The sequence below is a fragment of the Xenopus tropicalis genome, chromosome 4 (assembly GCF_000004195.4).
Source record: "Xenopus tropicalis strain Nigerian chromosome 4, UCB_Xtro_10.0, whole genome shotgun sequence".
NCBI classification, from domain to species: Eukaryota; Metazoa; Chordata; class Amphibia; order Anura; family Pipidae; genus Xenopus; species Xenopus tropicalis.
In genome coordinates, this window is record NC_030680.2 from 124,899,047 (window position 1) to 124,926,656 (window position 27,610).

Below are 27,610 nucleotides of genomic sequence, written 5' to 3' on the forward strand. Positions count from 1 at the left end.
GGATGCCTTCCTTAACTGCGCCTGCTTCAAATTCCATATCATATGCTCCACCCCCAAATGGTAAATAACTAAGCCCCAGCTCTTAACCCCTGTCTGGCAGGTTATCCTGCCCAGTCATGCGTCCTTTTTCACCAACTGCTGTTTAGGGTTTCACTTTCCTCCTCCCAAGCATAGAATGTCAAAACATTACATGTTACATCACAGTATTTTGTATTAATGATTTTATGACAGTATTATTGAGATAATCTCAACAAAAAGAACCCATTTTTCTTTACTGTATAATTTGATTCTATGAACTGGTAAATCAAATCAAGCTGAGATGAGATGTTTCTTTGCACAGACAAATACGGACCTGCTTATGTTCCTTGCAGTTTGCATAAAGTGCAAATGACATTAGTAAACCCAGGGCGACTGCTCCAATCCAGTGATAAAGGGTGAAGCATCCCCATGAAGTACTCATTATAACTGAAAAAGGGAAAACATGAGAGTCAGCATAAAGAAGAGTTTTTTTTAATTAAAATTTTATTTCATACAAATTATAGAAAAATAAAATTATTTTATTATAATATAGTATAAAAACATAGTATATAACATAAAGGTTGCTGTTGGGCCTGGTCAGCAGAACGGTAATGATAGAAGGACTTTACCTAGGCTGCTACTATACTATGCCAACATACAGATCACTATTAAATGCAACAGGCCTAATTATATAAATATATATATGTATATATATATTTATATATATTTATTTAGGTGCACTGAGCAACATGTATGGTTCTTTGCTTCAGGAATTAGGATGAAATGATATTTTTATAGATGTCTGGCTTCTGTGGGTTCTAAACTTGGACACCAGGGCCCTTACATCTTATAAAGATGAAACAGATCAGATAGGACATAGAAGCAGAAGCAAAATGAAGCACCAGTATAGGATCCATTATCTGGAAACCCATTATCCAGAAAGCTCAGAATTACAGGAAGGCCATCACCTATAGACTCAATTTTTATCAAATAATTAAAATTTTTAAAAATGATTTCCTTTCTCTCTGTAATAATAAAACATTACCTTGTACTTGATTCTAACAAAGATAATTTATCCTTACTGGGGTCAAATCAATTCTATTGGGTTTGTTTAATGTTGAATCAATTTTTTGTAGACTTATAGAACAGTGATCCAAATTATGGAAAAGCTGGATCTGTACTTTCTAAAGTTACACCACTGAGAAACCATTATTTATTGTTATATGTATGAAAGTATTATATAAACACAAGTTTTCACAGCGCAATATTTTCACAATGTTGGTTGGTCCTCTTCTATCCCCAGGAGCACCAAGCAACATGTACGCTCCTATGCTTCTGAATGTAGGCAGCAGGATTATTATGGGTTCATCGTCATAGCATGGAATTATGAAATATTGCTGGGGATTGGTGTAATGATGCCAGTAGACATGCTATTGGTTGTTTTATGCTCTGGGGTTAATTCCATCCTCCTTTTCTGGTTATTGAATCTTGCCAGTCCTTAATTTTGGTTCTGGTTGCCTGTCCTGACTCTTGGCCTGGTCTTGAATATGATTTTGCCTCCTCCCTATCTGTATCTCACTGTTATACTAAGACTGATCTCTAAACTGTAGTGGGTTTTTTGTTACTGCTGAAGCAGAAAGTTCTGGGCCCCAAAAGGGCATCAGTGAAGAGTAGTAGAGTAGTATGGGAGAGGTCTCCTGCTTCAAAGATGGGTAAGACTACAGCCAACTGCCCACTAGAATTCTATTTCCAACTAAATCATTACAATTTTAGTGGGGCCTCCAACTCATTGACTCTCCAAAGGTGCATATGTACAAATCTGTATACTCAATATACTCAAAACTGGTGCAAGCAATTAAACTGTTTTTTTTTATTTTGTATTTATTTGTAAATGTAATTCTTACTGAGCATTTGTTTATCCCTTTTCTGTTCTCTGGGTAATTCAGGAGTCAGAGGGACTCTGCTTTCAATCGCAATTACATTTATAAATAACTTTACATTTGTAATTAATATGTATTGGAAAGTGTGCCCAAAAAAGTTTACTTTAGGCAGGTGCAAAGTATAGAGATCAATATTACCTTGTAAAATGCAAATACAGGTACAGGATCTGTGTTGCAGAATGATTGGGACCTGACATTCTCTGGATACATTTTTTTAGGTATCTCCATAACTTCTACTATCAAACATTTAAATAATTAAAAAACGACTTAAATTTATTCCAATAGGATTGTTTTGCCACCAATATGGATTTATGCAGCTTAGTTACCATCAAGTACAATGCACAATTACAGAGAAAAGGGAAATTATTTTTTAAAAAATGGAATGATTTCTTCAAAATAGGCTTTATGGGCGATGGCCATCTAGTAATTTAGAAATTTCTTTATCAAGAGTTTTTGAATAAGAAAGCTTTTCCACCATACACCTGTCCCACAAGCTATGAGGACTTTTGTGAGGTGATTGGCACCCATCTTGTAGCAGAACTGCCCAAACTATGACCCTTCTACTGTTATTAAACTAAAATTTCCTACTTGCATTTACTGTTCTGAGGGGCCCGTATGTGAGGAGCTGGGCAGTAACTCTCACTTTGAAAGCAACTCGGCTGCCGTTGCCCATCTACATAAAACCATTTTGTGTCATTTAATGCTCAGTACATGAATAACCCGGTACATGTGCTGGGGATGCACCCAACCCAGAGGACAACTAAGCACTGAGATAGTTTTTTGTGTCAGAATATATATAATTGACAAGAAGATGAATAGGATGAATATTCTTTAAACCATATCCTTATATCCTTGGAGTTCCTTGATTTTTATACAAGCACTCGACGTTAAGCCTCATGCATTTAAGGCAAAGAGTTTGTATCTTCTCCCCTCACTTGCATGGTCTTCCTTCCACTACTGTTCCACTCTTCAAAAACATACAGTTTAACAGGGTTAATTGACTCGTAATAGTGACCCAACTGTGTGTGAAGGTGATAGGGACCTTAGATTGTAATATGATGATGTATAATTTCCGTAAAGTGCTACTGAATATGTTGAAGCTATATAAATAAATGATAAAAATAAAAGATAACAAAAGATTTAACAACTGTCCCCTTCTGTTTTTATGAAGTCATGTATCATTTTAACCTTTAATTAAACAATGTTCTGCTATAAATAATAAATATAAACTAGAAAGGGAAGTTTGAGAACAAACTTCATGTTGGGTTGAAAAACATGAAGTCACTGAATGGGCTCCACCCACTTTCTCTAACCTTGGACCACAGTTATACAGTAAAAACCACTGTGCAAAGTTTGGGGACCCTGGTTTTAATAGTGTCTGAATGGCAGCAACTTAAATTTCCCCACTGAAAGTCAATGAGTGACATCTGATTGGCGGTTGGTGGCTCCACCCCCTTTTTCTAACCTGGAACTGAAGTTACCCAGTGACTAACTCTGCGAAGTTTAGGGGCCCTAGGATTAATAGTTATAGAACGGCAGCAATTAAAATTTAAACCAATAAAAGTCAATAGGTGAATTGTGATTGGTGGTTCCACCCACTTTTTCTAACCTTGAGTCGAAGTCACCCAGTGACAAACAGTGGGCACCCTGGCATAAATAGTGTGAGAATTACAGCATTTTAAATTTAAACCAATAAAATTTAATGGATGAAATCTGATTGGCTATTAGAGGCCCAACCTACTTTTCCTATTTTTGAACTGCAGTCCCCCAGTAACCAACTTTTGGGGGCATAAAAATTGTGAGGCTGAGAGCATTTTACACTTCGCCATTGAAAGTAAATAGGTGAAATGTTATTGGCTGTTGGTGGCTCCGCCCACTTTTTTTTCTAAATTTGAATGGCAAATACCCAGTGACTAACTCTGGAAACTTTAACAACCCTGGAATTAATATTTAAATAATGGCATCAGTTTAAATATAAACCAATGAAATCTAATGGGTGGAAATGGATTGGCTGTTGGTGGCTCCTCCCACTTGTTTGGGAACCCTGACATAAATAGTTTGAGCAAAGCAACATTTTTAATATAAACCAAAAAAATTCAATAGGTGAAGTCTGATTGGCTGTTGGTGGCTCCACCCACTTTTTAAAACCTAAAAATGCAGTTCCCTAGTGACCCTGGTGTTAATACTGTGAGAATGGCAGCAGGTTGAATTTCCCATGGAAAATCAATAGGTAAAATCTGATGCAGTTGGTGGCTCCACCCACTTTTTCTAACTCTGAACCGCAGTTACCAGGTGACTAGCTCTGCAAAGTTTGGAGACCTTAGTATTGATATTTAAAGAATGGCCGCAGTTTAAATTTTAGATATATGAAGTCTATAGGTGATATCTAATTGGTTGCTGTTGTCCCCACCCACTTTTCTAAACTTGAAACATAGTCACCTAGTGACAAACTGTGCAAAGTTTGGGGACCCTGACATTAAACATGTGAGAATGGCAGCAGTTAAAATTTTCCCACTGAAAACAATGAAAGAAATGTGATTGGCTTTTGGCGGCCCCGCCCACTTTTTCTAACCTTGAGTACAAAGTCACGCAGTGACTGACTGTGCAAAGTTTGGGAACCCTGGCATCAAACCAATAAAATTCAATAGGTGAAATCTGATTGGCTGTTGGTGGCCCCGTCCACTTTTTCAAAACTAAAACTGTAGTCCTCTAGTGACCAACTGTGAAAAGTTTGGGGACCCCGGTGTTAATACTGTGAGAATGGCAGCAGGTTGAATTTCCCCATTTAGAGTCAATAGGTAAAATCTGATTGGCTGTTGGTGGCTCCACCCACTTACAAAAATACAAAAAACCTTAAATGCGTAGTCACCCAGTGACTGACTGTGCAAAGTTTGGGAAGCCTGGCAACAAACCAATAAAAATCAATAGGTGAAATCTGATTGGCTGTTGGTGGCTCCGCCCACTTTTCAAAACTATTTGCAGTCCCCTAGTGACCAACTGTGAAAAGTTTGGGGACCCTGGTATTAATTCTGTGAGAATGGCAGTAGGTTGAATTTCCCCATTGAAAGTCAATAGGTAAACTCTGATTGGCTGTTGGTGGCTCCGCCCACTTTTCAAAACTAAAACTGCAGCCCCCCTAGTGACCAACTGTGAAAAGTTTGGGGACCCTGGTGTTAGTACTGTGAGAATGGCAGCAGGTTTGATTTACCCATTGAAAGTCAATAGGTAAACTCTGATTGGCTGTTGGTGGCTCCGCCCACTTTTTCTTACCTTGAACCACAGTTACCTGGTGCCTAACTCTGCAAAGTTTGGGGACCCCGATGTTATTACTGTGAGAATGACAGCAGGTTGGATTTCTGCCAAGTCAATAGGTAAAATCTGATTGGCGGTTCACAGCTCCGCCCACTTTTGGGAATGCAACAATCATCCTATTTTCATTCAGGCTGAGCCCATGACTATGTGATTTAAGTTTGGGGAGTGTAGCCTCAAAGCTGTAAGATTGGCAGCAGTTTCAATTTCCCCATTAAAGTCAATGATTAAAATTTGATTGGCTGTTGTTGGTCCCTCCCACTTTGGGGTCATCCAACAAATGTTGCTGCTTCATTCGGGGTGACCCCATGATTATGTTATTCAAGTTTGGGGGGTGTAGCTTCAAAGCTGTAAGTGTGGCAGCAGTTTGAAAATCTTCCCTGTCAAAGTCAATGGGAAAATTGGGGGGTTCGGAGCGGCGCCACAGAAAGACGGGGGGCAGAATCGCTTAGAAAAGCAACCTGCTCCGCTATAGGGCGAAGATGTGTGGGGAGTTTGGGTGTTGTACCCCTAAAACTGTAGGAGGAGTAGCGTTTAGAAAATGGGGGGCGTGAAGAAGAAGAAGAAGGAGAAGAAGAAGAAGCGGAAGAATAAGCTAAAGTCGAAGAACAGTATGTTGGGGTTTTCAACCCAACATAATAAAAAGCACCAATACATCATTCAGGAACAATGGGAGAGAAGCAGAACAAAGAGAAGTACCTAACTCAGTGCTGTTGGGCTCTTTCCCTCAGTGCATTGCTTGTTCATAACCAGTACTGTATTTATATTTATATATATCTGACCTTCTTACATGTTGCCCTGTAAACCTCAGTGCAGTAAAATTCACTAAAAATATTTTTTCAATTTAAGAACCGTACATTTTTCTTTATTTTTTTTACTCAAACTCAAATGTAAAAAAACACCATCTAAAAGCTTGGGGCAGCAATTTGTGCTACTAAAGTGATGTAAAGTTAATGATTCAAGGTCACATAAAATGACAGTATATAAAGCAGCAGCTGCATGAAAATGCTGTATAAAACCACTGATCTATTGTGTTTTACTCCATGGTCCCCTGAGGTTTTCCCATTAACATTAGAGGCTTATACAAAGTCTAAGGTGGTGTCAAATAATGGCTTCAAATATGGCACTCAGACCACTTAAAGGTAGATACCCGCCATTATGATTGCACTATTTTTTAAAATAAATCATGTAACACACTTTGATAAACAGGCAATACAGTGTAAACTCAAATGCCCTTGGAGTGGGATTTTCATTGCCCCCCCCATGGGAAGTCTAGCTTTTATTTTTCATGAGACCCTCATTAGGGCCAAACATTTTCACTAGATCCATTGACACCCATCTTAGCTAATCCTTAAATGGCCATGGGCTAAGTAATTGGCAGTTTCTATGTAGATAGAAGGGTATTCATTAAATGTCAATCTCTGACTTGCACCCATTGATAAATAAAAATCCCAAGAGGCTGAATAGAAAGAATATGAATTTTTCTGAGGTACACTCTAATCTGCCCTTAAGATTCTTCACTACCCACACCAATCTGTGATCTTGTGCCCAGAAATTCAATGATTTTTTTTAAATAACCTCAGGCACAGTCAGCTCAAACATGGGTTTAATGCTACGAGAAATCAAATATTACTACAGAGAGTTCTAGGAGATTCTGAAAGGCCCTGGGAAACCCTAAACACAACAATTACATTAACAGTATATGGGGTAGGAGAAATGAAATTCAGGTGAATACCAAGCTATTCAGAACTTGAATGGTCCAAATGGTTTACATTGCTTCTAAATGGTAAAGATGCCCCATCCAACGGTATCAGAGAGGTGAGGGGGATATGATGAGAAGGTGGCACCATGTGTGCTTCCAGGGACAATGCAGGCTTCCAAACAAGATTGTATTTTAATAACGGGCAGAATAACAATGTCCTGCCCCTGGAAGAAATATAGTATCTTCCTTATTATTATTATATTTTATTATATGTATTTACAAAGTGCCAACACATTCTGCAGTGCTGTACAACAAATGGGTGCATATACTGAACAGATTACATAATAAAAAGCAACCAATAACCAATACAAGATATAAGGAGGCTAATTCCACAAATGAACTTACAATGTAAAAAATATCTTTATAGAGGGACATGGAAGGAACGTTTATATAAACCCTTGGACAGCTGTACATGGCTGCTATATTATTATACTATAATGATTTTATTTAGACAGGATACTATATGAACCATTATATATATATATATGAACAATATTATTTGAATTGTTTTACAACAGGGGTTTTTAGTTACAAGTTTATGATCATAAAATTGCCAAGCCTCCATACCAAATTAATTACTTTAATATACTTAAATCAAAAGTAAATAAAAATATACAAAAGAGAGGCTAAAAAAAGAGATTTTATGATCATAAAATTGCCAAGCCACCATACCACGTCAAGGTAAACCCCATATGGTGGAAAAAAAATATGGCTCTGGTGATAGTTTTTCAAGTGTAAGCAATACAGATTGATGGTAAAATAGCAAAAAGTAAAGAATATACACAAAGATACTGTTCCAAGGAAACCAAGTCACAGGGATGATTTAGTTATTCTTAGTTATATAGTGCTGACATGTTAAGCAGCACCTTATAGTGATGATACATCATTCCCTGCCCTAGTGGGGCTTACACTCTAATATCCCTGTCACATTTACACTCTCTATGGTCAGTGTTACCAAGAGCCAATTACACTGCCAATCTGTTTTTAAAACTGGAGTACTCCCCCAATAAACCCCACTTAAGAATACATACAGAAAAATATACAAACACTTGGGGGCACATTTACTAAGATCCGATGGTTTTCTGGGCTTAAATCACGATATGGTAAAAATTTGTAGTAACCACGATAATTTCTGATGTTCTAAAATGTCACGGTAATTCTTTTCTCGGTTGTACAAAAATATCGCAATTGCGCTCCGAAAGTCACACTCACTAGGGGGAGTTCCTATTATTTGGCACCACTGCTGACTTTAGCAGAAAATCTATATCCTTTGTAGTCTAAGGTAAGTCTAGGGTAGTGATCCCAAGATTTTTATTATTGTGAGCCACACTCAGATGTAAAATGTTGGTGAGCCACACAAGCATAAAACAGTGCTTTGGGGATGCCAAATAAGGACTATGATTGGCTATTTGGTAGCCCCATATAGACAGCTAGGAGTAGAACTCGGTGCTCCCAAAACCTGCGTCCAAGGCAGAAATAAAAAGTGTGCATCTACTTTGAGGCCACAGGGCGCAACATCAAAGGGGGGGGGGTTGGGGATCACTCTCTTAGGGTGATAGATTTTAAAGACTTGTTTCCTTCTATCTGTAATCTAGATATTGTGCAAAAGAAACACTTTCTTCTACTCTCCTATGTTAAAAGTATAAGGACTGTCTATGTGGAATGTTAAGGAGACAGCTGAAGGTAGACCTCTCCCATGAAGCAAGAGAACCCCTGTCAGCACTGGTCTTCACCGACGCCCTTTTGGGGCCCCGGAACTTTCTGCTGCAGTTCTGACAGGGAACCTACAGGCTTCAGAGGTCACCTGGATAGGAAAGATATAGACAATGGTGAGATGAATATCGAAGTCAGCAGCTGTATTGTCAGTGTGGAAATGGTGTTTCTGTCCAATAGATAAAATAGTTCATTGCACAATTCTGGAATCTGTAGCTGGGTTATATTTCCTTAACTTTAGCTTTGTGCTCAGCAGTAACACTGGCATTTGATGCACTTAATGAAATATTTTAGGTTACTGAATTAGTAGGGAAACATTCAAAGTTACTGCCTTCTGGTAGGCAAAAATAAAACTCAATAGGGCACCACACCAGAGGGGTTTGTTGGGCTATTCATGGTGTTTGACTGTGTGCACTGTCCAGACTGTCATTTCCTCCCAGAAACAATGGTATTTGAATTTGTACTAATTTCTTCAGCTTGACTTGAATAGAGTATATATTTACTTCTCATGCATTTATCTTTTTGAGCAGTACTGGAAATCCATCCCAATCTCCCATCCAACCTCCCATTCTATTTTTGAGCAGTACTGGAAATCCATCCCAATCTCCCATCCAACCTCCCATTTTGAATAATTTGCCTTAAGATTGTTTGCTACTGCTCATCTCAAGCATTCCATTATGGGTCTGAGTGGAATAGTAACATTAGATGGTGAACAGATGTGAGTAGTGTTCATCCATCTTTTCTTTTGGTCTAGAATTGTGCTCATAAATTAAAGTGGTGGAAAATTATATTTCTTTCCTTTGCTTTTCTTGTGCATTTCTTTAGTGGTCGCTGCAAGTATAATTAATTTGAAGGGAAATCATCTTTTTTTTCAGACTGCTCAGATTTTTTTTGCTCTTTCCTCTTTATTTCTTCTGCCCTTGCCCTTAATCTTGCAATTATTACTGATCTGGGTTGAAATATATCATCTGATGTACAATCTTCTTGTACATTTTGTGTGTCTGGCTTTGTCTCTAGGGCTTTGGGATGTACCCTAGGTCCTCTGCCCAGTCTCAGCCTGAAACGCTTGGGGTTCCATAAAGCTACATCACCAGGGTTGGGGTGCAACTTTCTCTTCCTTGTTTCAGGAATTGGGTTCCTAAATAGAGGGGAATCTTCATATGGGCACTGTCTGAGATGTTCCATTTGTTGTTGTAGAGCAATCTGCTGCTGATGTGCTTGAATGGCACGTTCCCTATCACTTCGCTCTATATATTCATATATTCCCCTGGTTGTAGTAGAAGGATTCTGAGGGGCTGTGTCATTATTTCGAACATTGCACCGATTGGATTTTAAAATGTTACATTGCTGTTGGCTAGAATTGTCTTTCTGGGCCACAGAAGAACTAATATTTGGTATTATTCTGGTATTTCTTGCTGGCAATGGAATTCCAGCAATATTCCCAGTGTTAATGTTCTGCGGTTTAAATCCATCATTAATTCTCACCAAAGAGCTAGTACTTGGTATTGTGCTAGTATCTTTGGTGACAGTCATTACTGGTGGAACAGTTGTCGGGCTAGTGACAGCGCTTGTGTTTGTTTCACTTTTTGATATTCCAAGAGCTTTGGCAACTGCATCCTGGAATAATTTGAAATCACTAATCTGCTGCCGCCTATATGGGCTGGGCTTTCTACCTTTGGTAGATTTCTTACAAGTTGGTCTGTTTGTGTTTGTGTCATTTTTGCTAGTTGTATTGTGTTTATTGTCAGCCTCTTGCCTTTTTTTATTTCCTGGCTGTTCCTCACTGGAACGAGCTCTTTTTCTTTCAAAGGAGCTGGTACTAGGAGTTGCCTCTGAACTAGAACAAGCTTTTTGTGTCCCTGAGGAGCTGGTACTAGGAGTTGCCTCTGAACGGGAATGAGATCTTTTTCTCCCAGAGGAGCTAGTACTAGGAGTTGCCTCTGAATGGGAATGAGATCTTTTTCTCCCAGAGGAGCTGGTACTTGGAGTTGCCTCTGAACTTCTGGCCAGGCTTGTAGATGGCACAGGAGATGAGGCAACTTGTGTACCTGCTCTTGCAGTGCTGGTACTTGGCGTTGCCGCTGAATGGGAACGAGATCTTTTTCTCCCAGAGGAGCTGGTACTTGGAGTTGCCTTTGAACTGCTGGCAACTTGTGTCTCTGCTCCTGACGTGCCAGTAGCCGATGAGATTCCAAGGGCTCTGGCAATTGCATCCTGGAAGACTTTACTAGCTTGTGCCTCCTGCTCTCTAATGCATCTTCTCATCCCCCTATGTTTCCTATTTTGTCTTTTTCGTCTTTTTCTGGCACTATGAGCCCGAGAAGAACCTCTTTGTTCTCTGTTTAAGTCTGAGGTGCAACCCTTACCGTCACGATCTTTTCTGTGACGTTTCTTACTGTCAGTCTGGTCCTCAGGAGAATATGCTCTTTTCCTTTTGGAAGAGCTGGTCCTTGGACCTGCACTGGAATTGCTGGGCACATTAGCACTGGATGATTGACCAGTCACAATGCCAGCATTGGCTCCAACTGGAGCTGCAACAGGATTAGTACCTGATGAAATGCCAAGGGCTCTTGCAATGGCATTCTGAAAAACAGTCATTGCTGTGTTAACTTGTTGTCTAAAACAATTTCTTTTCCCCAAAGGGGAACTAGTGTTTTTGTTTGGGTCCATATCACCTGGATCCATAACTCTGGAAAATGGATGGTCACTGTGTACTTAGCACTGTGTACTAAGAGGTGACCGCATCCGTCGATGTCTAGATGTCAAATGACAGCTGTGAAGCCATAAACTCTGTTCTTATCTGATTAACTGATAAGGTTGTCATGGTAACAGAGTGTTACCATGACAACCATAAGAGGGGTTAAGAGACCTCTGATTGGTTGTCATGGTAACAGAGGTGGTGTGATGCTAAATCTATGTGGGTGGTCTAACAGCTGTGAAACTTGACACCATGCAAAACCTCTGACCACTGATAAGGTTGTCATGGTAACTATGGTGGTGTGATATGCTAATTAGCATAAATCTACATGGGTGGCCAAAAGGCCGGGAAAGTGTTACTATAGAAATGGTTGTTTAGATTCTGGAAAATGCTCAGGCGCCTTGCTTGGGAGACTCTGGCTCCCGTGTGAATAAGCAGTGGTACAGTCTGCAAAGCAACAGCGCAGGGGGCAGGAAAGGGGGTCGGTACCGATGTGCCACTAAGCACTTGGCACTGCTTGGGTCTGGTATGGTTGGTTAGGGTAAGGGGGCGCCTATTTATGTGCTTACATCCCCAACATACATGTAGCATTATAACAATAAAGCCAAAAGATGAAAAGGCACAGCTCTCTATTCACCTATATAGGGTTTTTAGTGGTGTGTTTTATTTAACCTAAATTAAAAACTTAATTTTTAAAATTCCAAAAAAAGAGAGAGAAGAAAAAGAAAGGTGTTAAAACCTGAAGTTATCCCTATACTGTACCTATTGGAGGAGTATCGCTGGCTGAGCTCTAGCCAGCAAATTCTAGCTTTTATTGCTATGTTACAAATTGCCTTGGGTGCAACAAAACCCCTTCTTTGTAACTAATCAGCACACGCAATGTAACAGTCCGGGCAACACAAATAGATAGCATGGGGTTAGTAACTCGCATTAACATAGTGAACTTTGATGCACAATAACTACACAGAGACCATGAGTGAGGTGGTGTAAGGCCGCAGCTTGCTTTATTAATCATGTCAAAGTACAACTTAAGGTTCAGTAAATAATAACTTGTACATTTTTATCTGACTGACCAGCCTCTGCTAACCTCAGCAGGCCATCATACCAAAATTATCAAATAAAAATCCTGCCATTAACCCATCTTTGTATAATCTTTTTAACAAATTTTCCTCCATGCAAGCTGCGACAAACCAGAATGAATTTAATTTTTTTTTATTTTTTTATAGATATATATATTTATATATCAAAATAGGGCGGGTGGGTGGGGCAAGTTCAGACTGCAGTTCCTCCACACTGCTCGCCGAACGCAGAGGTGAGCCCTGCGAATATGTCAACTATTTAACCCCTCGCATCCCGAGGCCCTGCTGCCCTACCAATGGGAGCGCTACCCCTGCCTGTGGCGTGAACCCGGTTCCCAATAGGACCCCCACCGGAGTCTACTTAACCCCCCCGGCTAGCACTAACCCCATGGCATCGCAGGGAGTATTCTCTCCCCGCTCCCTACTCACACTTTGTTACCATTTGGGCATATGTAGGGAGAATCGCTCTTAACCCCTTCTTCGAGAGTAAGGGCTTAGTGAGCGAATAGAATGAATGGGATTACTCTGTTTAATATCAAGAGGGAGTTTTTGTTATTATTATGCTAAGTCCCTTGCACATGGCACACACTGGTTATTCTAACTTAATGTATTCAGCTCGTTGCTGATTCTATTTTTTAACAATGACGGACCGGAGGATATTTAGTTTGTGTATATATATGATAGGCTTCATTCATAGATCGATCGCAACCCAGGTAAGTGTTTTGCTCCAGTTCGAGTGCGTGTTTTGGTCGTTCTTAACCTATAGATTCGTGTAAGAACCCGGTGGTAAGTATGTTAAAAGGTTCTACTTCATTACCTAAGAATCGTAACACCAGGAGGGTTTGTTAATTTACTATGTTCAACTATACGATTCGCGGAAACTGGATATATTAATCGCAAGAGTAAGTATATTTATGCTCAAACCAAATGAATATCAATGTTTCCTTATTTTTATTTTATTACATATCAATAAAGCCATTTAAAACACATGATGTCATGTCTTTATTTAGATCATACAGTCTGAAAAATATGTACTTCACTTGATGGTGTAATTTAGTGCGATGTGAGAGATATACAAATATACATAGCACGATTTAGGCTGGGAGTTTGAGGTGTTTCATAGCTTTTCGTGCCTATATTGTTTTAGCAGAGTTGGTCTTAGTATTCCAGAACACAGAAACTGAGGTCACTTTTTGCGTACCCCCAAAAACTCTCAATATAAATTCAGGAACATAAAACATGTCCCATACCCGGCGGAAATACAGGTACGCCTAACCTCAAAGTCGTCAATCGCTAAACAGTGAAGGAGATTACGAAGCAGTGAGGTTGAAGTTAATTTCACACACCCTACCATTTAGTACAAGTGCATCTGGCCCTGCTTGGACAGATCGCCAAAGCAGTATCCGCATTACAGATATCCAAGGAAGAGTCCCCTATATGTTACGCACTTGGACTATTAAATCGCAGTACACCGCTAATGTTACTATTTGCAGTTACTATTGCAACATACAAATCCTCCAGGGTGCAAGCAACTAGTCGTTGGGTGTGGCTAGTAACTTCCAAAATAGCACAATCTGTCTGTCAGTTCAATTACGTGCATAGCAAAGAAGATCGCTCCTCCATGCCTAGCTTTTAGTGTATACGAGAGCTTGTTATAGGTCTTTCTGCTCCCCAAGAGTCAATTACTTGTGTGCTACCCGACCCACTTACGGTTCCGGTTTGTACCTGTGGGCGATGTACCTACGAACCTTGTATATACTTTGGCACTCACTCACCATGGGTTCTACACAAAATTCCGTGTATATTTAACCTCCACTACAGTACTCCCAAGCTATTCAGCACTCAGTGCCTCTATGATCCATCCGCAGCCCAAAGGGAGCTTCTATATTTAGGCCGGCAGACCAATTACAGCATCTAGTGCCTCCGCATGGATTATCATCACCCCACCTCTGCTGCTTCAAATTTGTAACTCGCACTGCGATTTGTATTAATAATCGATTTTCAACCCAGATCTTTAGCTCCCCAAGATTCAATTACTGGCGGGCTACCCAGCCCGCTTTCGGCTCCGGATCGTATCTATGGGTGATGTGCCTACATACCTTAAATATACCTCGGCACTCACCCACTATGGAAACTACATAAGGGTTCGGCGTAAATTTTAAATTTCCACTTCAACACTCCCAAACTATTCGGCACTCAGTGCCCCTATGATCCGACAACAGCACAACGGGAACTTCTATATTTAAACCGACAAATCAATTACAGCTGCTAGTGCTTCTGACCAGACCATCAGCGCCCCACCTCTGCCGGTTATAATTGCTAACCCTCACAACGATGTCTATTGATAACCGATTTTCAACTTCCTCAATGTGTCTCGTTGCTAAAGATCTGGGTTGAAAATCGATTATTAATACAAATCGCAGTGCGAGTTACGAATTTGAAGCGGCAGAGGTGGGGTTTTGATAATCCGTGCGGAGGCACTAGATGCTGTAATTGGTCTGCCGGCCTAAATATAGAAGCTCCCTTTGGGCTGCGGTTGGATCATAGAGGCACTGAGTGCCGAATAGCTTGGGAGTACTGTAGTGGAGGTTAAATATCCACATATACATTTTGTGTAGAACCCATGGTGAGTGAGTGCCGAAGTATATACAAGGTTCGTAGGTACATCGCCCACAGGTACGAATCGGAACCATAAGTGGGTCGGGTAGCATGCAAGTAATTGTCTCTTGGGGAGCAGAAAGACCTATAACAAGCTCTCGTATACACTAAAAGCTAGGCATGGAGGCGCGATCTTCTTTGCTATGCACGTAATTGAACTGAGTGACAGACAGATTGTGCTATTTTGGAAGTTACTAGCCACACCCAACGACTAGTTGCTAGCACCCTGGAGGATTTGTATGTTGCAATAGTAACTGGATGCAGGCTGTGCCAAAATGGCAGTATAATTAGCATTAGCAGTGTACTGCGATTTAATAGTCCAAGTGCGTAACGTATAGGGGACTCTTCCGTGGATATCTGTAATGCGGATACTGCTTTGGCGATCTGTCCAAGCAGGGCCAGATGCACTTGTACTAAATGGTAGGGTGTGTGAAATTAACTTCAACCTCACTGCTTCGTAATCTCCTTCACTGTTTGGCGATTGACCACTTTGAGGTTAGGCGTACCTGTATTTCCGCCGGGTATGGGACATGTTTTATGTTCCTGAATTTATATTGAGAGTTTTTGGGGGTGCGCAAAAAGTGACCTCAGTTTCTGTGTTCTGGAATACTAAGACTAACTCTGCTAAAACAATATAGGCACGAAAAGCTATGAAACACCTCAAACTCCCAGCCTAAATCGTGCTATGTATATTTGTATATCTCTCACATCGCACTAAATTACACCATCAAGTGAAGTACATATTTTTCAGACTGTATGATCTAAATAAAGACATGACATCCTGTGTTTTAAATGGCTTTATTGATATGTAATAAAATAAAAATCCGGAAACATTAATATTCATTTGGTTTGAGCATAAATATACTTACTCTTGCGATTAATATATCCAGTTTCCGCGAATCGTATAGTTGAACATAGTAAATTAACAAACCCTCCTGGTGTTACGATTCTTAGGTAATGAAGTAGAACCTTTTAATATACTTACCACCGGGTTCTTACACGAATCTATAGGTTAAGAACGAGCAAAACACGCACTCGTACTGGAGCAAAACACTTACCTGGGTTGCGATCGATCTATGAATGAAGCCTAACTATCATATATATACACAAACTAAATATCCTCCGGTCCGTCATTGTTAAAAAATAGAATCAGCAACGAGCTGAATACATTAAGTTAGAATAACCAGTGTGTGCCATGTGCAAGGGACTTAGCATAATAATAACAAAAACTCCCTCTTGATATTAAACAGAGTAATCCCATTCATTCTATTCGCTCACTAAGCCCTTACTCTCGAAGAAGGGGTTAAGAGCGATTCTCCCTACATATGCCCAAATGGTAACAAAGTTACAAAGAAGGGGTTTTGTTGCACCCAAGGCAATTTGTAACATAGCAATAAAAGCTAGAATTTGCTGGCTAGAGCTCAGCCAGCGATACTCCTCCAATAGGTATAGGGATAACTTCAGGTTTTAACACCTTTCTTTTTCTTCTTTCCCTTTTTTTGGAATTTTAAAAATTAAGTTTTTAATTTAGGTTAAATAAAAGTTTACGTTTTAATAGAAAGTTTAAATAGGTGTGCCTAAACTTCAAGTATTCTTTAGCTTTCTCAACTTGTATAACTTCATAAACACTAGTGCACCCTAATATACTATAGTGCGAGGTTAAATCTGTCCTATATATTGCCTTTTTGTGATTCTTCACTTACTTTTCTCATTTTTGTTGTATTGTTCTTAGTTTGAGTTCATCTCCAGGTTTAAATTGAAAGACCAATAGCAACCTGGGAAGCCGGTACTGCAATTAACTAGGGCGACAATTTCTTGCACACAAATGTTTGGCACATATGGGCTACATGTATGGTTGTTACTTGCCAGTGTTTGTTTGAAAATGTTGTAATAAAAACAAAAAATGAAATATTACCCTTCCTACTTTCTCTATCTGAGCCGTTGGGGTACAAACCGAGTACATTTGCATATACAGTGACTTCCAGTGTGTTAGTTACATGTGTAATAACGGGTCCAGTGCATCCCTCTGGGTCTGTATCCAGGGGAACATCAGCTATAGGCAATTTCCTCCCCATTGGGTACAGAACCTCAGGGAGGAATGGATCCAACTAAAGTTGCCATGCAGTAGGAGACACTGCGCTGTCCGGCAACCATGTAATGAAATGCCTTATGTACATACCCTTAATTGCAATTAGTGCACTGATCAGTTTACCCAAATATTTACAGTACTATTAGTCAGATAGTTATCAGCTAAAAATAACATCTTTCCTATTTCAGTGGAGGCAGCAGGTTCAGCCATTCACAAATATGCCCCATTATGGGGAGACCCAAAAGGCCTGCTCTCCAACTACCCTGAAAGTACTAGCCTTGGTGTGCGAACAGGCCTTTAGGTACAATAAAACATTACAGAATGTAGTTTCCCAGAATACCCCCCCATGGTGCAACCCCAAACAAAAACATTTTCTAACTGTGCCAGATCCAGTGCTTTAGACAAAACACAAAAGTAAGTATCAGGCCACTTATATGATAACAAGAGTTTAAATACTTTACTGCCCTGGCAGCACAATATATTCTCCATAGGAAAATGTTGTACAGATATCATCATTTTTAAAAAATCTTGGGTCCCATACATTCCACATCTTCAACCAAGGACAGTAACTAACATGCCAATGATCTTGTATGGAACTTTTTATCCAGAATGCTTGGGACCTGGAATTTTCCAGATAAGAGGTATTTCTGTAATCTGGATCTCTATACCCCAGGGTAATTATATCTTAGTTGGGATCAAGTACAGGTACTGTTTTATTATTACAGAGAAAAGGGAATAATTTAAACATGAAATAAACCCATTAGGACTTTTCTGCCCCCAATAAGAGGTAATTATATCTTATATATATACTGTAACTCTTCCTAAAAGTCTGACAAACAGAAAAATAAGGGAAGCAGAGTACACTTTATTACTCATGAAACTAGGTGGTGCGAGTAAAGGTAATAAAAAAATGAATTCTCAATCAGTACTTTATGATATCACTAATGCACCCTGAGCCACCAACCTATAATAGAAATCCAGACAGTTATTGACTGCTCTATACTCTGAGGGGTTCATTTACTACTGGTTTAGAGCTAAAAGTCAGTATGGGTCTGTATGTGAGTGTATAGATAGGTCAGTATGGGTCTGTATGTGAGTGTATAGATAGGTCAGTGTGGGTCTGTATGTGAGTATATAGATAGGTCAGTGTGGGTCTGTATGTGAGTGGATAGATAGGTCAGTGTGGGTCTGTATGTGAGTGGATAGATAGGTCAGTGTGGGTCTGTATGTGAGTGGATAGATAGGTCAGTATGGGTCTGTATGTGAGTGGATAGATGGGTCAGTATGGGTCTGTATGTGAGTGGATAGATGGGTCAGTGTGGGTCTGTATGTGAGTGGATAGATAGGTCAGTGTGGGTCTGTATGTGAGTGGATAGATAGGTCAGTGTGGGTCTGTATGTGAGTATATAGATAGGTCAGTATGGGTCTGTATGTGAGTGGATAGATAGGTCAGTATGGGTCTGTATGTGAGTGGATAGATAGGTCAGTGTGGGTCTGTATGTGAGTGTATAGATAGGTCAGTATGGGTCTGTATGTGAGTGGATAGATAGGTCAGTGTGGGTCTGTATGTGAGTGGATAGATAGGTCAGTATGGGTCTGTATGTGAGTGGATAGATGGGTCAGTATGGGTCTGTATGTGAGTGGATAGATGGGTCAGTGTGGGTCTGTATGTGAGTGGATAGATAGGTCAGTGTGGGTCTGTATGTGAGTGGATAGATAGGTCAGTGTGGGTCTGTATGTGAGTGGATAGATAGGTCAGTATGGGTCTGTATGTGAGTGGATAGATGGGTCAGTATGGGTCTGTATGTGAGTGGATAGATGGGTCAGTGTGGGTCTGTATGTGAGTGGATAGATAGGTCAGTGTGGGTCTGTATGTGAGTGGATAGATGGGTCAGTGTGGGTCTGTATGTGAGTGGATAGATAGGTCAGTGTGGGTCTGTATGTGAGTGGATAGATAGGTCAGTGTGGGTCTGTATGTGAGTGGATAGATAGGTCAGTGTGGGTCTGTATGTGAGTAGATAGATAGGTCAGTATGGGTCTGTATGTGAGTGGATAGATAGGTCAGTGTGGGTCTGTATGTGAGTGGATAGATAGGTCAGTATGGGTCTGTATGTGAGTGGATAGATGGGTCAGTATGGGTCTGTATGTGAGTGGATAGATGGGTCAGTATGGGTCTGTATGTGAGTGGATAGATAGGTCAGTATGGGTCTGTATGTGAGTGGACAGATAGGTCAGTATGGGTCTGTATGTGAGTGGATAGATAGGTCAGTATGGGTCTGTATGTGAGTGTATAGATAGGTCAGTATGGGTCTGTATGTGAGTGGATAGATAGATCAGTATGGGTCTGTATGTGAGTGGATAGATAGGTCAGTATGGGTCTGTATGTGAGTGTATAGATAGGTCAGTGTGGGTCTGTATGTGAGTGTATAGATAGGTCAGTGTGGGTCTGTATGTGAGTGGATAGATAGGTCAGTAATGTACTCTTTTTAATGTATATCTGTTTTCCACAACTTGGTTTCTATCACATGTATTTAACATAAGCCAAATGCACAGTATGTGTGACAGATATATTCTGCCTACAGTTTGTATTTAAAGAATTTTGTTTTAATTGAAAACAGTAAAGTGAAAAGCACTTTCTTGTTGTACTTAATACCGACTTTTTAGGGACCTGTATTAAACCCTTGACATCATGTCAGTTATAGAAGTGACACACAAGAACTAGAACTTTGGTTCTGTGGAAAATGCAGGTTGATTTTTGGCTGCAGAAGGGCTGGTATATGTATGTATGTATGTATGTATGTATGTATGTATGTATGTATGTATGTATAACTTTATTTATAAAGTGCCACAAGGGTACGCAGCGCTGTACAATCTTACACTATACACAATTACACACAGGGAGGGCAAGTGTTATAATAAATACAATAAATAAGTATAAATACACAGGGAATAAGTGCCATGTGGTATGAGACACAGTAGGAAGGAGGTCCCTGCCCCGTAGAGCTTACAATCTAAGTGGTTGGGTAACATACAGGCACAAACTGGAAGGTAAGAGTGCACCAGGTATGGGCATTTGCTAATGTTTTAGTGCCCCAGAAAGTGGAGTCTGAGTTTTATCTTAAAGAGAGTGGGTGAGTTTTCCCTACGGAGGGATTCAGGGATAGAGTTCCAGAGGTAAGGAGCAGCGAGATAGAAAGGTTTAAGACGAGAGAGCGCAGTGGGTGTGGATGGTGTAAAAAGATGGAGGCTACATAAAGGGTTAATCAGCTTTTTGTACAATTACACTGTAAATAAAAAGCACCAATACATCATTCAAGAACAATGGGAGAGAAGCAGAACAAAGAGAAGTACCTAACTCAGTGCTGTTGGGCTCTTTCCCTCAGTGCATTGCTTGTTCATAACCAGTACTGTATTTATATTTATATATATCTGACCTTCTTACATGTTGCCCTGTAAACCTCAGTGCAGTAAAATTCACTAAAAATATTTTTTCAATTTAAGAACCGTGCATTTTTCTTTATTTCTTTTATGTCAAAACTGCACAAAACTCAAATGTAAAAAAACACCATCTAAAAGCTTGGGGCAGCAATTTGTGCTACTAAAGTGATGTAAAGTTAATGATTCAAGGTCACATAAAATGACAGTATATAAAGCAGCAGCTGCATGAAAATGCTGTATAAAACCACTGATCTATTGTGTTTTACTCCATGGTCCCCTGAGGTTTTCCCATTAACATTAGAGGCTTATACAAAGTCTAAGGTGGTGTCAAATAATGGCTTCAAATATGGCACTCAGACCACTTAAAGGTAGATACCCGCCATTATGATTGCACTATTTTTTAAAATAAATCATGTAACACACTTTGATAAACAGGCAATACAGTGTAAACTCAAATGCCCTTGGAGTGGGATTTTCATTGCCCCCCCCATGGGAAGTCTAGCTTTTATTTTTCATGAGACCCTCATTAGGGCCAAACATTTTCACTAGATCCATTGACACCCATCTTAGCTAATCCTTAAATGGCCATGGGCTAAGTAATTGGCAGTTTCTATGTAGATAGAAGGGTATTCAATAAATGTCAATCTCTAACTTGCACCCATTGATAAATAAAAATCCCAAGAAACTGAATAGAAAGAAGATGAATTTTTCTGAGGTACACTCTAATCTGCCCTTAAGATTCTTCACTACCCACACCAATCTGTGATCTTGTGCCCAGAAATTCAATGATTTTTTTTAAATAACCTCAGGCACAGTCAGCTCAAACATGGGTTTAATGCTACGAGAAATCAAATATTACTACAGAGAGTTCTAGCAGATTCTGAAAGGCCCTGGGAAACTTTAAACACAACAATTACATTAACAGTATATGGGGTAGGAGAAATGAAATTCCGGTGAATACCAAGCTATTCAGAACTTGAATGGTCCAAATGGTTTACATTGCTTCTAAATGGTAAAGATGCCCCATCCAACGGTATCAGAGAGGTGAGGGGGATATGATGAGAAGGTGGCACCATGTGTGCTTCCAGGGACAATGCAGCTTCCAAACAAGATTGTATTTTAATAACGGGCAGAATAACAATGTCCTGTCCCTGGAAGAAATATAGTATCTTCCTTATTATTATTATATTTTATTATATGTATTCACAAAGTGCCAACACATTCTGCAGTGCCGTGCAACAAATGGGTGCATATACTGAACAGATTACATAATAAAAAGCAACCAATAACCAATACAAGATATAAGGAGGCTAATTCCACAAAAGAACTTACAATGTAAAAAATATCTTTATAGAGGGACATGGAAGGAACGTTTATATAAACCCTTGGACAGCTGTACATGGCTGCTATATTATTATACTATAATGATTTTATTTAGACAGGATACTATATGAACCATTATATATATATATATATATATGAACAATATTATTTGAATTGTTTTACAACAGGGGTTTTTAGTTACAAGTTTATGATCATAAAATTGCCCAGCCTCCATACCAAATTAATTACTTTAATATACTTAAATCAAAAGTAAATAAAAATATACAAAAGAGAGGCTAAAAAAAGAAAGAGTTTATGATCATAAAATTGCCAAGCCACCATACCACGTCAAGGTAAACCCCATATGGTGGAAAAAAATATGGCTCTGGTGATAGTTTTTCAAGTGTAAGCAATACAGATTGTTGGTAAAAAAGCAAAAAGTAAAGAATATACACAAAGATACTGTTCCAAGGAAACCAAGTTTTCTAACTCTGAACTGCAGTTACCAGGTGACTAGCTCTGCAAAGTTTGGAGACCTGAGTATTAATATTTAAAGAATGGCCGCAGTTTAAATTTTAGACATATGAAGTCTATAGGTGATATCTAATTGGTTGCTGTTGGCCCCACCCACTTTTCTAAACTTGGAACATAGTCACCCAGTGACAAACTGTGCAAAGTTTGGGGACCCTGACATTAAACATGTGAGAATGGCAGCAGTTAAAATTTTCCCACTGAAAACAATGAAAGAAATGTGATTGGCTTTTGGCGGCCCCGCCCACTTTTTCTAACCTTGAGTACAAAGTCACGCAGTGACTGTGCAAAGTTTGCGAACTCTGGCATCAAACCAATAAAATTCAATAGGTGAAATCTGATTGGCTGTTGGTGGCCCCGCCCACTTTTTCAAAACTAAAACTGTTGTCCTCTAGTGACCAACTGTGAAAAGTTTGGGGGGGGGGTTAATACTGTGAGAATGGCAGCAGGTTGAATTTCCCCATTTAGAGTCAATAGGTAAAATCTGATTGGCTGTTGGTGGCTCCACCCACTTACAAAAATACAAAAAACCTTAAATGCGTAGTCACCCAGTGACTGACTGTGCAAAGTTTGGGAAGCCTGGCAACAAACCAATAAAAATCAATAGGTGAAATCTGATTGGCTGTTGGTGGCTCCGCCCACTTTTCAAAACTAAAATTGACCAACTGTGAAAAGTTTGGGGACCCTGGTATTAATTCTGTGAGAATGGCAGTAGGTTGAATTTCCCCATTGAAAGTCAATAGGTAAACTCTGGTTGGCTGTTGATGGCTCCGCCCACTTTTCAAAACTAAAACTGCAGCCCCCCTAGTGACCAACTGTGAAAAGTTTGGGGACCCTGGTGTTAGTACTGTGAGAATGGCAGCAGGTTTGATTTCCCCATTGAAAGTCAATAGGTAAACTCTGATTGGCTGTTGGTGGCTCCACCCACTTTTTCTTACCTTGAACCACAGTTACCTGGTGCCTAACTCTGCAAAGTTTGGGGACCCCGATGTTATTACTGTGAGAATGGCAGCAGGTTGGATTTCTGCCAAGTCAATAGGTAAAATCTGATTGGCGGTTCACAGCTCCGCCCACTTTTGGGCATCCAACAATCATCCTATTTTCATTAGAATGACCCCATGACTTTGTGATTTATGTTTGGGGAGTGTAGCCTCAAAGCTGTAAGATTGGCAGCAGTTTCAATTTCCCCATTAAAGTCAATGATTAAAATTTGATTGGCTGTTGTTGGCCCCTCTCACTTTGGGGTCATCCAACAAATGTTGCTGCTTCATTCGGGGTGACCCCATGATTATGTTATTCAAGTTTGGGGGGTGTAGCTTCAAAGCTGTAAGTGTGGCAGCAGTTTGAAAATCTTCCCTGTCAAAGTCAATGGGAAAATTGGGGGGTTCGGAGCGGCGCCACAGAAAGACGGGGGGCAGAATCGCTTAGAAAAGCACAAGCAACCTGCTCCGCTATAGGGCGAAGATGTGTGGGGAGTTTGGGTGTTGTACCCCTAAAACTGTAGGAGGAGTAGCGTTTAGAAAATGGGGGGCGCTAAGAAGAAGAAGAAGAAGAAGAAGCGGAAGAATAAGCTAAAGTCGAAGAACAGTATGTTGGGGTTTTCAACCCAACATAATAAAGAGCCCTCACCTGTCACAGTCACATTGAGGAAAGTTCCATTACCGTGTCCTTTAATTTGCTCCTGGCCAGGACACACCACTTCACAGAAATACATTCCGGTGTCTGTGACTGTTACTCTGTGCAACTGTATGCTGGCTGATCTCTTCTTCAGGAAATCTTTTCTGCTTTCTTTGGTAATTCTGTCCTTAAAATCATCACTTTTAAAAATATTAGTTCCTTGCAGTACATGTCTGTACCATTTGTACCAGCCAATTGGTAGATCCAAATTGTTTGAGTTGTAGCTACACTCTAGGTTGGCTGTGCCGCCCTCTATGGCATTCACTTCAGGGATCTGGGATACTTCTATGTTCTGTGAGAGAGAACCTGAAATACACATACAAGTCAGGCATGTATTTATATTAGCCCTCAGTAGGTCAGAACACAACAGTGAATAAATCAGGACTGTATTTATAGATAAACTTAAAAAACAAGACAGACATTTTAGCCTAATCAATTCAACACCATCTAAGATAACCCTAAAACTGTTGTTCATCATTGCTCGAAAGCCTTTGGCAGGTTGTGCAACATGAAACATTAATGTTTCCATTTTATTCCACCTTTTCTGCCATCCCTCCAACTTCCTACTTGCATTTGCTGCTGTGAGGCCCTGGGTTATAAACTTCACCCCCTTGTAAAATGCAAATACAGGTATGGGATCTATTTTCCCAGAATGAAGTCCTCAGGTTTTCTGAATAAGGTTTTTTGTCTGTAATTTGGATCCCCTTAACTTAAGTTTTATTGTTACAGAGAGAAAGGAAATAATTAAAAAAAAAAAAAATTATTTCCTTAAAAAGGGCTGTAAAAGATGGCCTTCTTGCAATTTAGAGCTTACTGGATAACTCGATTCTGGAAAGAACACTTTTCCACCTTGGACCTGTCCAACAAGTTTTGATCTATCTATCTATCTATCTATCTATCTGTCTGTCTGTCTGTCTGTCTGTCTGTCTGTCTATCTATCTATCTCTCTATCTTGCAGTTGAACTGCCCAAACTATAGCCTTTCTACTGTTATTAAACTAGAATGTCCTACTTGCATTTACCGTTCTGAGGGGCCATATGTTAGGCCCTGAGCAGTAAATCTCACCCCTTGGAAAGCAACTTAGCTGCTGTTGCCCATCTACACAATATCATTCATTGGCATTTAATGTTCAATACACAAGAATAACATGTATAGTATATGTCCAGGTGGAATGCAACCAACCCAGAGGGCAACAAAGCACTGAGATAACTTTTTGTGAGTCAAAATATATATAATTCCCCAGAGCATGACTAGGATGAAACCCTTTAAACTGTATCCTTATAAACAGTGCTTAGTGATAGAAGCTAATGATTCCCTCTCTGTCCCATGGCTCACTGAAACGTGTATATTATAAAAATAATGTATCCCTTGTTGTAAAATATAAGGATAGTATAAGTCACCTCGGTTCCTTGACATTTATAAAAGCACATGCCTATCGATGAGCGAATCCGTCCTGTTTCACTTTGCTTAAAAATTCAATAAACTGCTTAAAAATTTGCGAAAGGTTGAGGCACAATTTTTTATTTTTTTAATGTGTGCACCATTTTGTAATGCGCACAACTTTTCTTTTCACTCCAGATTGACACAAAGTCAATTGGGATTTTTTCTTAAGTTTTTTCTCACTGCAGATGCAACAAAGTAAATGAGTGGTATTTCTCTCGCTTTTTTGACAATTTTTTTTCCTGCAAATTTTTGTTCAGGGCGAAATGCAGATTTTTTACAGAAATCCATGCCTGGCAAAAATTCACTCATCGCTACTCATGCCTTTATATCAGTGATCCCCAACCAATGGCTGATAGGCAATATGTTGCTCACCAACCCCTTAGCCTCAAAGCAGGTGCTTATTTTTGAACGCCTGGCTTGGAGACAAGTTTTTGTTGTATTAAAACCCATTATCATGCCAAACAGAACCTTCCATAGGCTGCATGTAGCCGGCTCTTTTTTGGCACCCCTGGAACCATTTTCATGCTTGTGTTGCTCCCCAATACTTATTTGCATTTGAATGTGGCTCACGTGCATCAAAGGTTGGGTTAATTGGCTCCTAATAGTGACCCGACTGTGTGTAAAGGTGATAGGGACCTTAGATTGTAAGATCCACTGAGACAGGGACCGATATGAACGATGTACTGCTTATATCCTCACTACAACTCAGCTAATTTTTGATAACTGTCCCCTACTGTGATTAAGTCATGTATCATGTATCTTAAAAACATTAACCTTTAATTAAACAATATTCTGTTATATGAATAATTCATAAAAATAAAGCTCCCCCACCTGTCGCAGTCACATTGAGGAAAGTTCCTTTTCCGTGTCCTTTCATTTGCTCCTGGACAGAAAATTCCACTTCACAGAAATACATTCCGGTGTCTGTGACTTTTACTCTGTGCAACTGTATGCTGGCTGATCTCTTCTTCAGGAAATCTTCTCTGCTTTCTTTGGTAATTCTGTACTTAAAATCATTACTTTTAAGGATTTCAACCCCATGCAGTACATGTCTGTACCATTTGAACCAGCCAATGAATACATTCAAGTTGCTCAAGTTGTAGCTACACTCTAGGTTGGCTGTGCTGCCCTCTATGGCATTCACTTCAGGGATCTGAGATACTTCTATGTTCTGTGAGAGGGAACCTGAAATACAGATACAAGTCAGACATGTATTTATATCAGCCCTCAGTAGATAAGAACAGAACAGTAAATAATGCAGGATTGTATCCATAGACATAAACAAGGCAGAAATGTTAGCTTAACCAATTCAACAAGATCTAAGCCTTATAAAGTTTAACATCTATAATCTTAAAACTATTGTGACTAAAAAACCCTAAAATAATCCCCCCATATCCACATTATTGTGCTGCTTCTGCTCCCTCACCTCGCACTGCCGCCAGTATCAGCAAGAGCTCTGACCACTTCATCTTCTCTTGTGAATTAACAACATAGAGTTCTCTGCTCGTTCAGGACCCCAGGTTTCAGTTTCTTGAGGAAATTACAGTAGGTCTCTGAAAGATATTTGGTCAGTATAAAAGATGTAATAAGCAGGTGTGTAAGTGTTCCTGTTAAACATAATAACATATTAATTTAGGTTCACATAAGACAAGAGTTCAACCTTTTGTTCTAATTGAAACCTGCCTAGCTGGCAGTTGATCCAGAGAAAGGCACAAAACACCATCTGAAGCCTCTCCAATATCTCCAGTTCCTGTATCAACTGTATGCTAAAAGCTAATTTCAGTAACCCTCTATTTTCTTACTTGATTAAAAGCCATCCAACCCCTTCTTAAAGCTATCTAATGCAGTAATCCCCATGTTGCTCACCAACCTATTGGATGTTTAATTTTTGAATATTTAAAATATTTGCCAATGAAGCATTCAGATTGACAG

The 27,610-nt window shown here is 39.7% G+C and overlaps 1 protein-coding gene across 1 annotated transcript; it reads right to left on the minus strand.

The window, feature by feature from the left end:
• Positions 1-304: 304 nt before the first annotated feature.
• Positions 305-27,147, minus strand: LOC116410508. The gene is made up of 4 exons (XM_031901348.1): positions 27,105-27,147; positions 26,510-26,863; positions 24,188-24,541; positions 305-465 (listed from the first exon to the last, which is right to left on the minus strand). The coding sequence occupies exons 1-4, from the start codon at positions 27,145-27,147 to the stop codon at positions 305-307; spliced, it is 912 nt and encodes a 303-aa protein (XP_031757208.1).
• Between the last annotated feature and the right edge of the window lie 463 nt (positions 27,148-27,610).

Bases quoted from the DNA above. Each gene is read 5' to 3' on its own strand.
- LOC116410508 (XM_031901348.1), bottom strand. From the start codon at position 27,147: ATGAAGTGGTCAGAGCTCTTGCTGATACTGGCGGCAGTGCGAG. The intron at 26,864-27,104 runs GTGAGGGAGCAG...TCTGTATTTCAG, and splicing joins GATACTGGCGGCAGTGCGAG to GTTCCCTCTCACAGAACATA. The intron at 466-24,187 runs GTGAGGGCTCTT...TCCCTTTTTCAG, and splicing joins CCTCAATGTGACTGTGACAG to TTATAATGAGTACTTCATGG.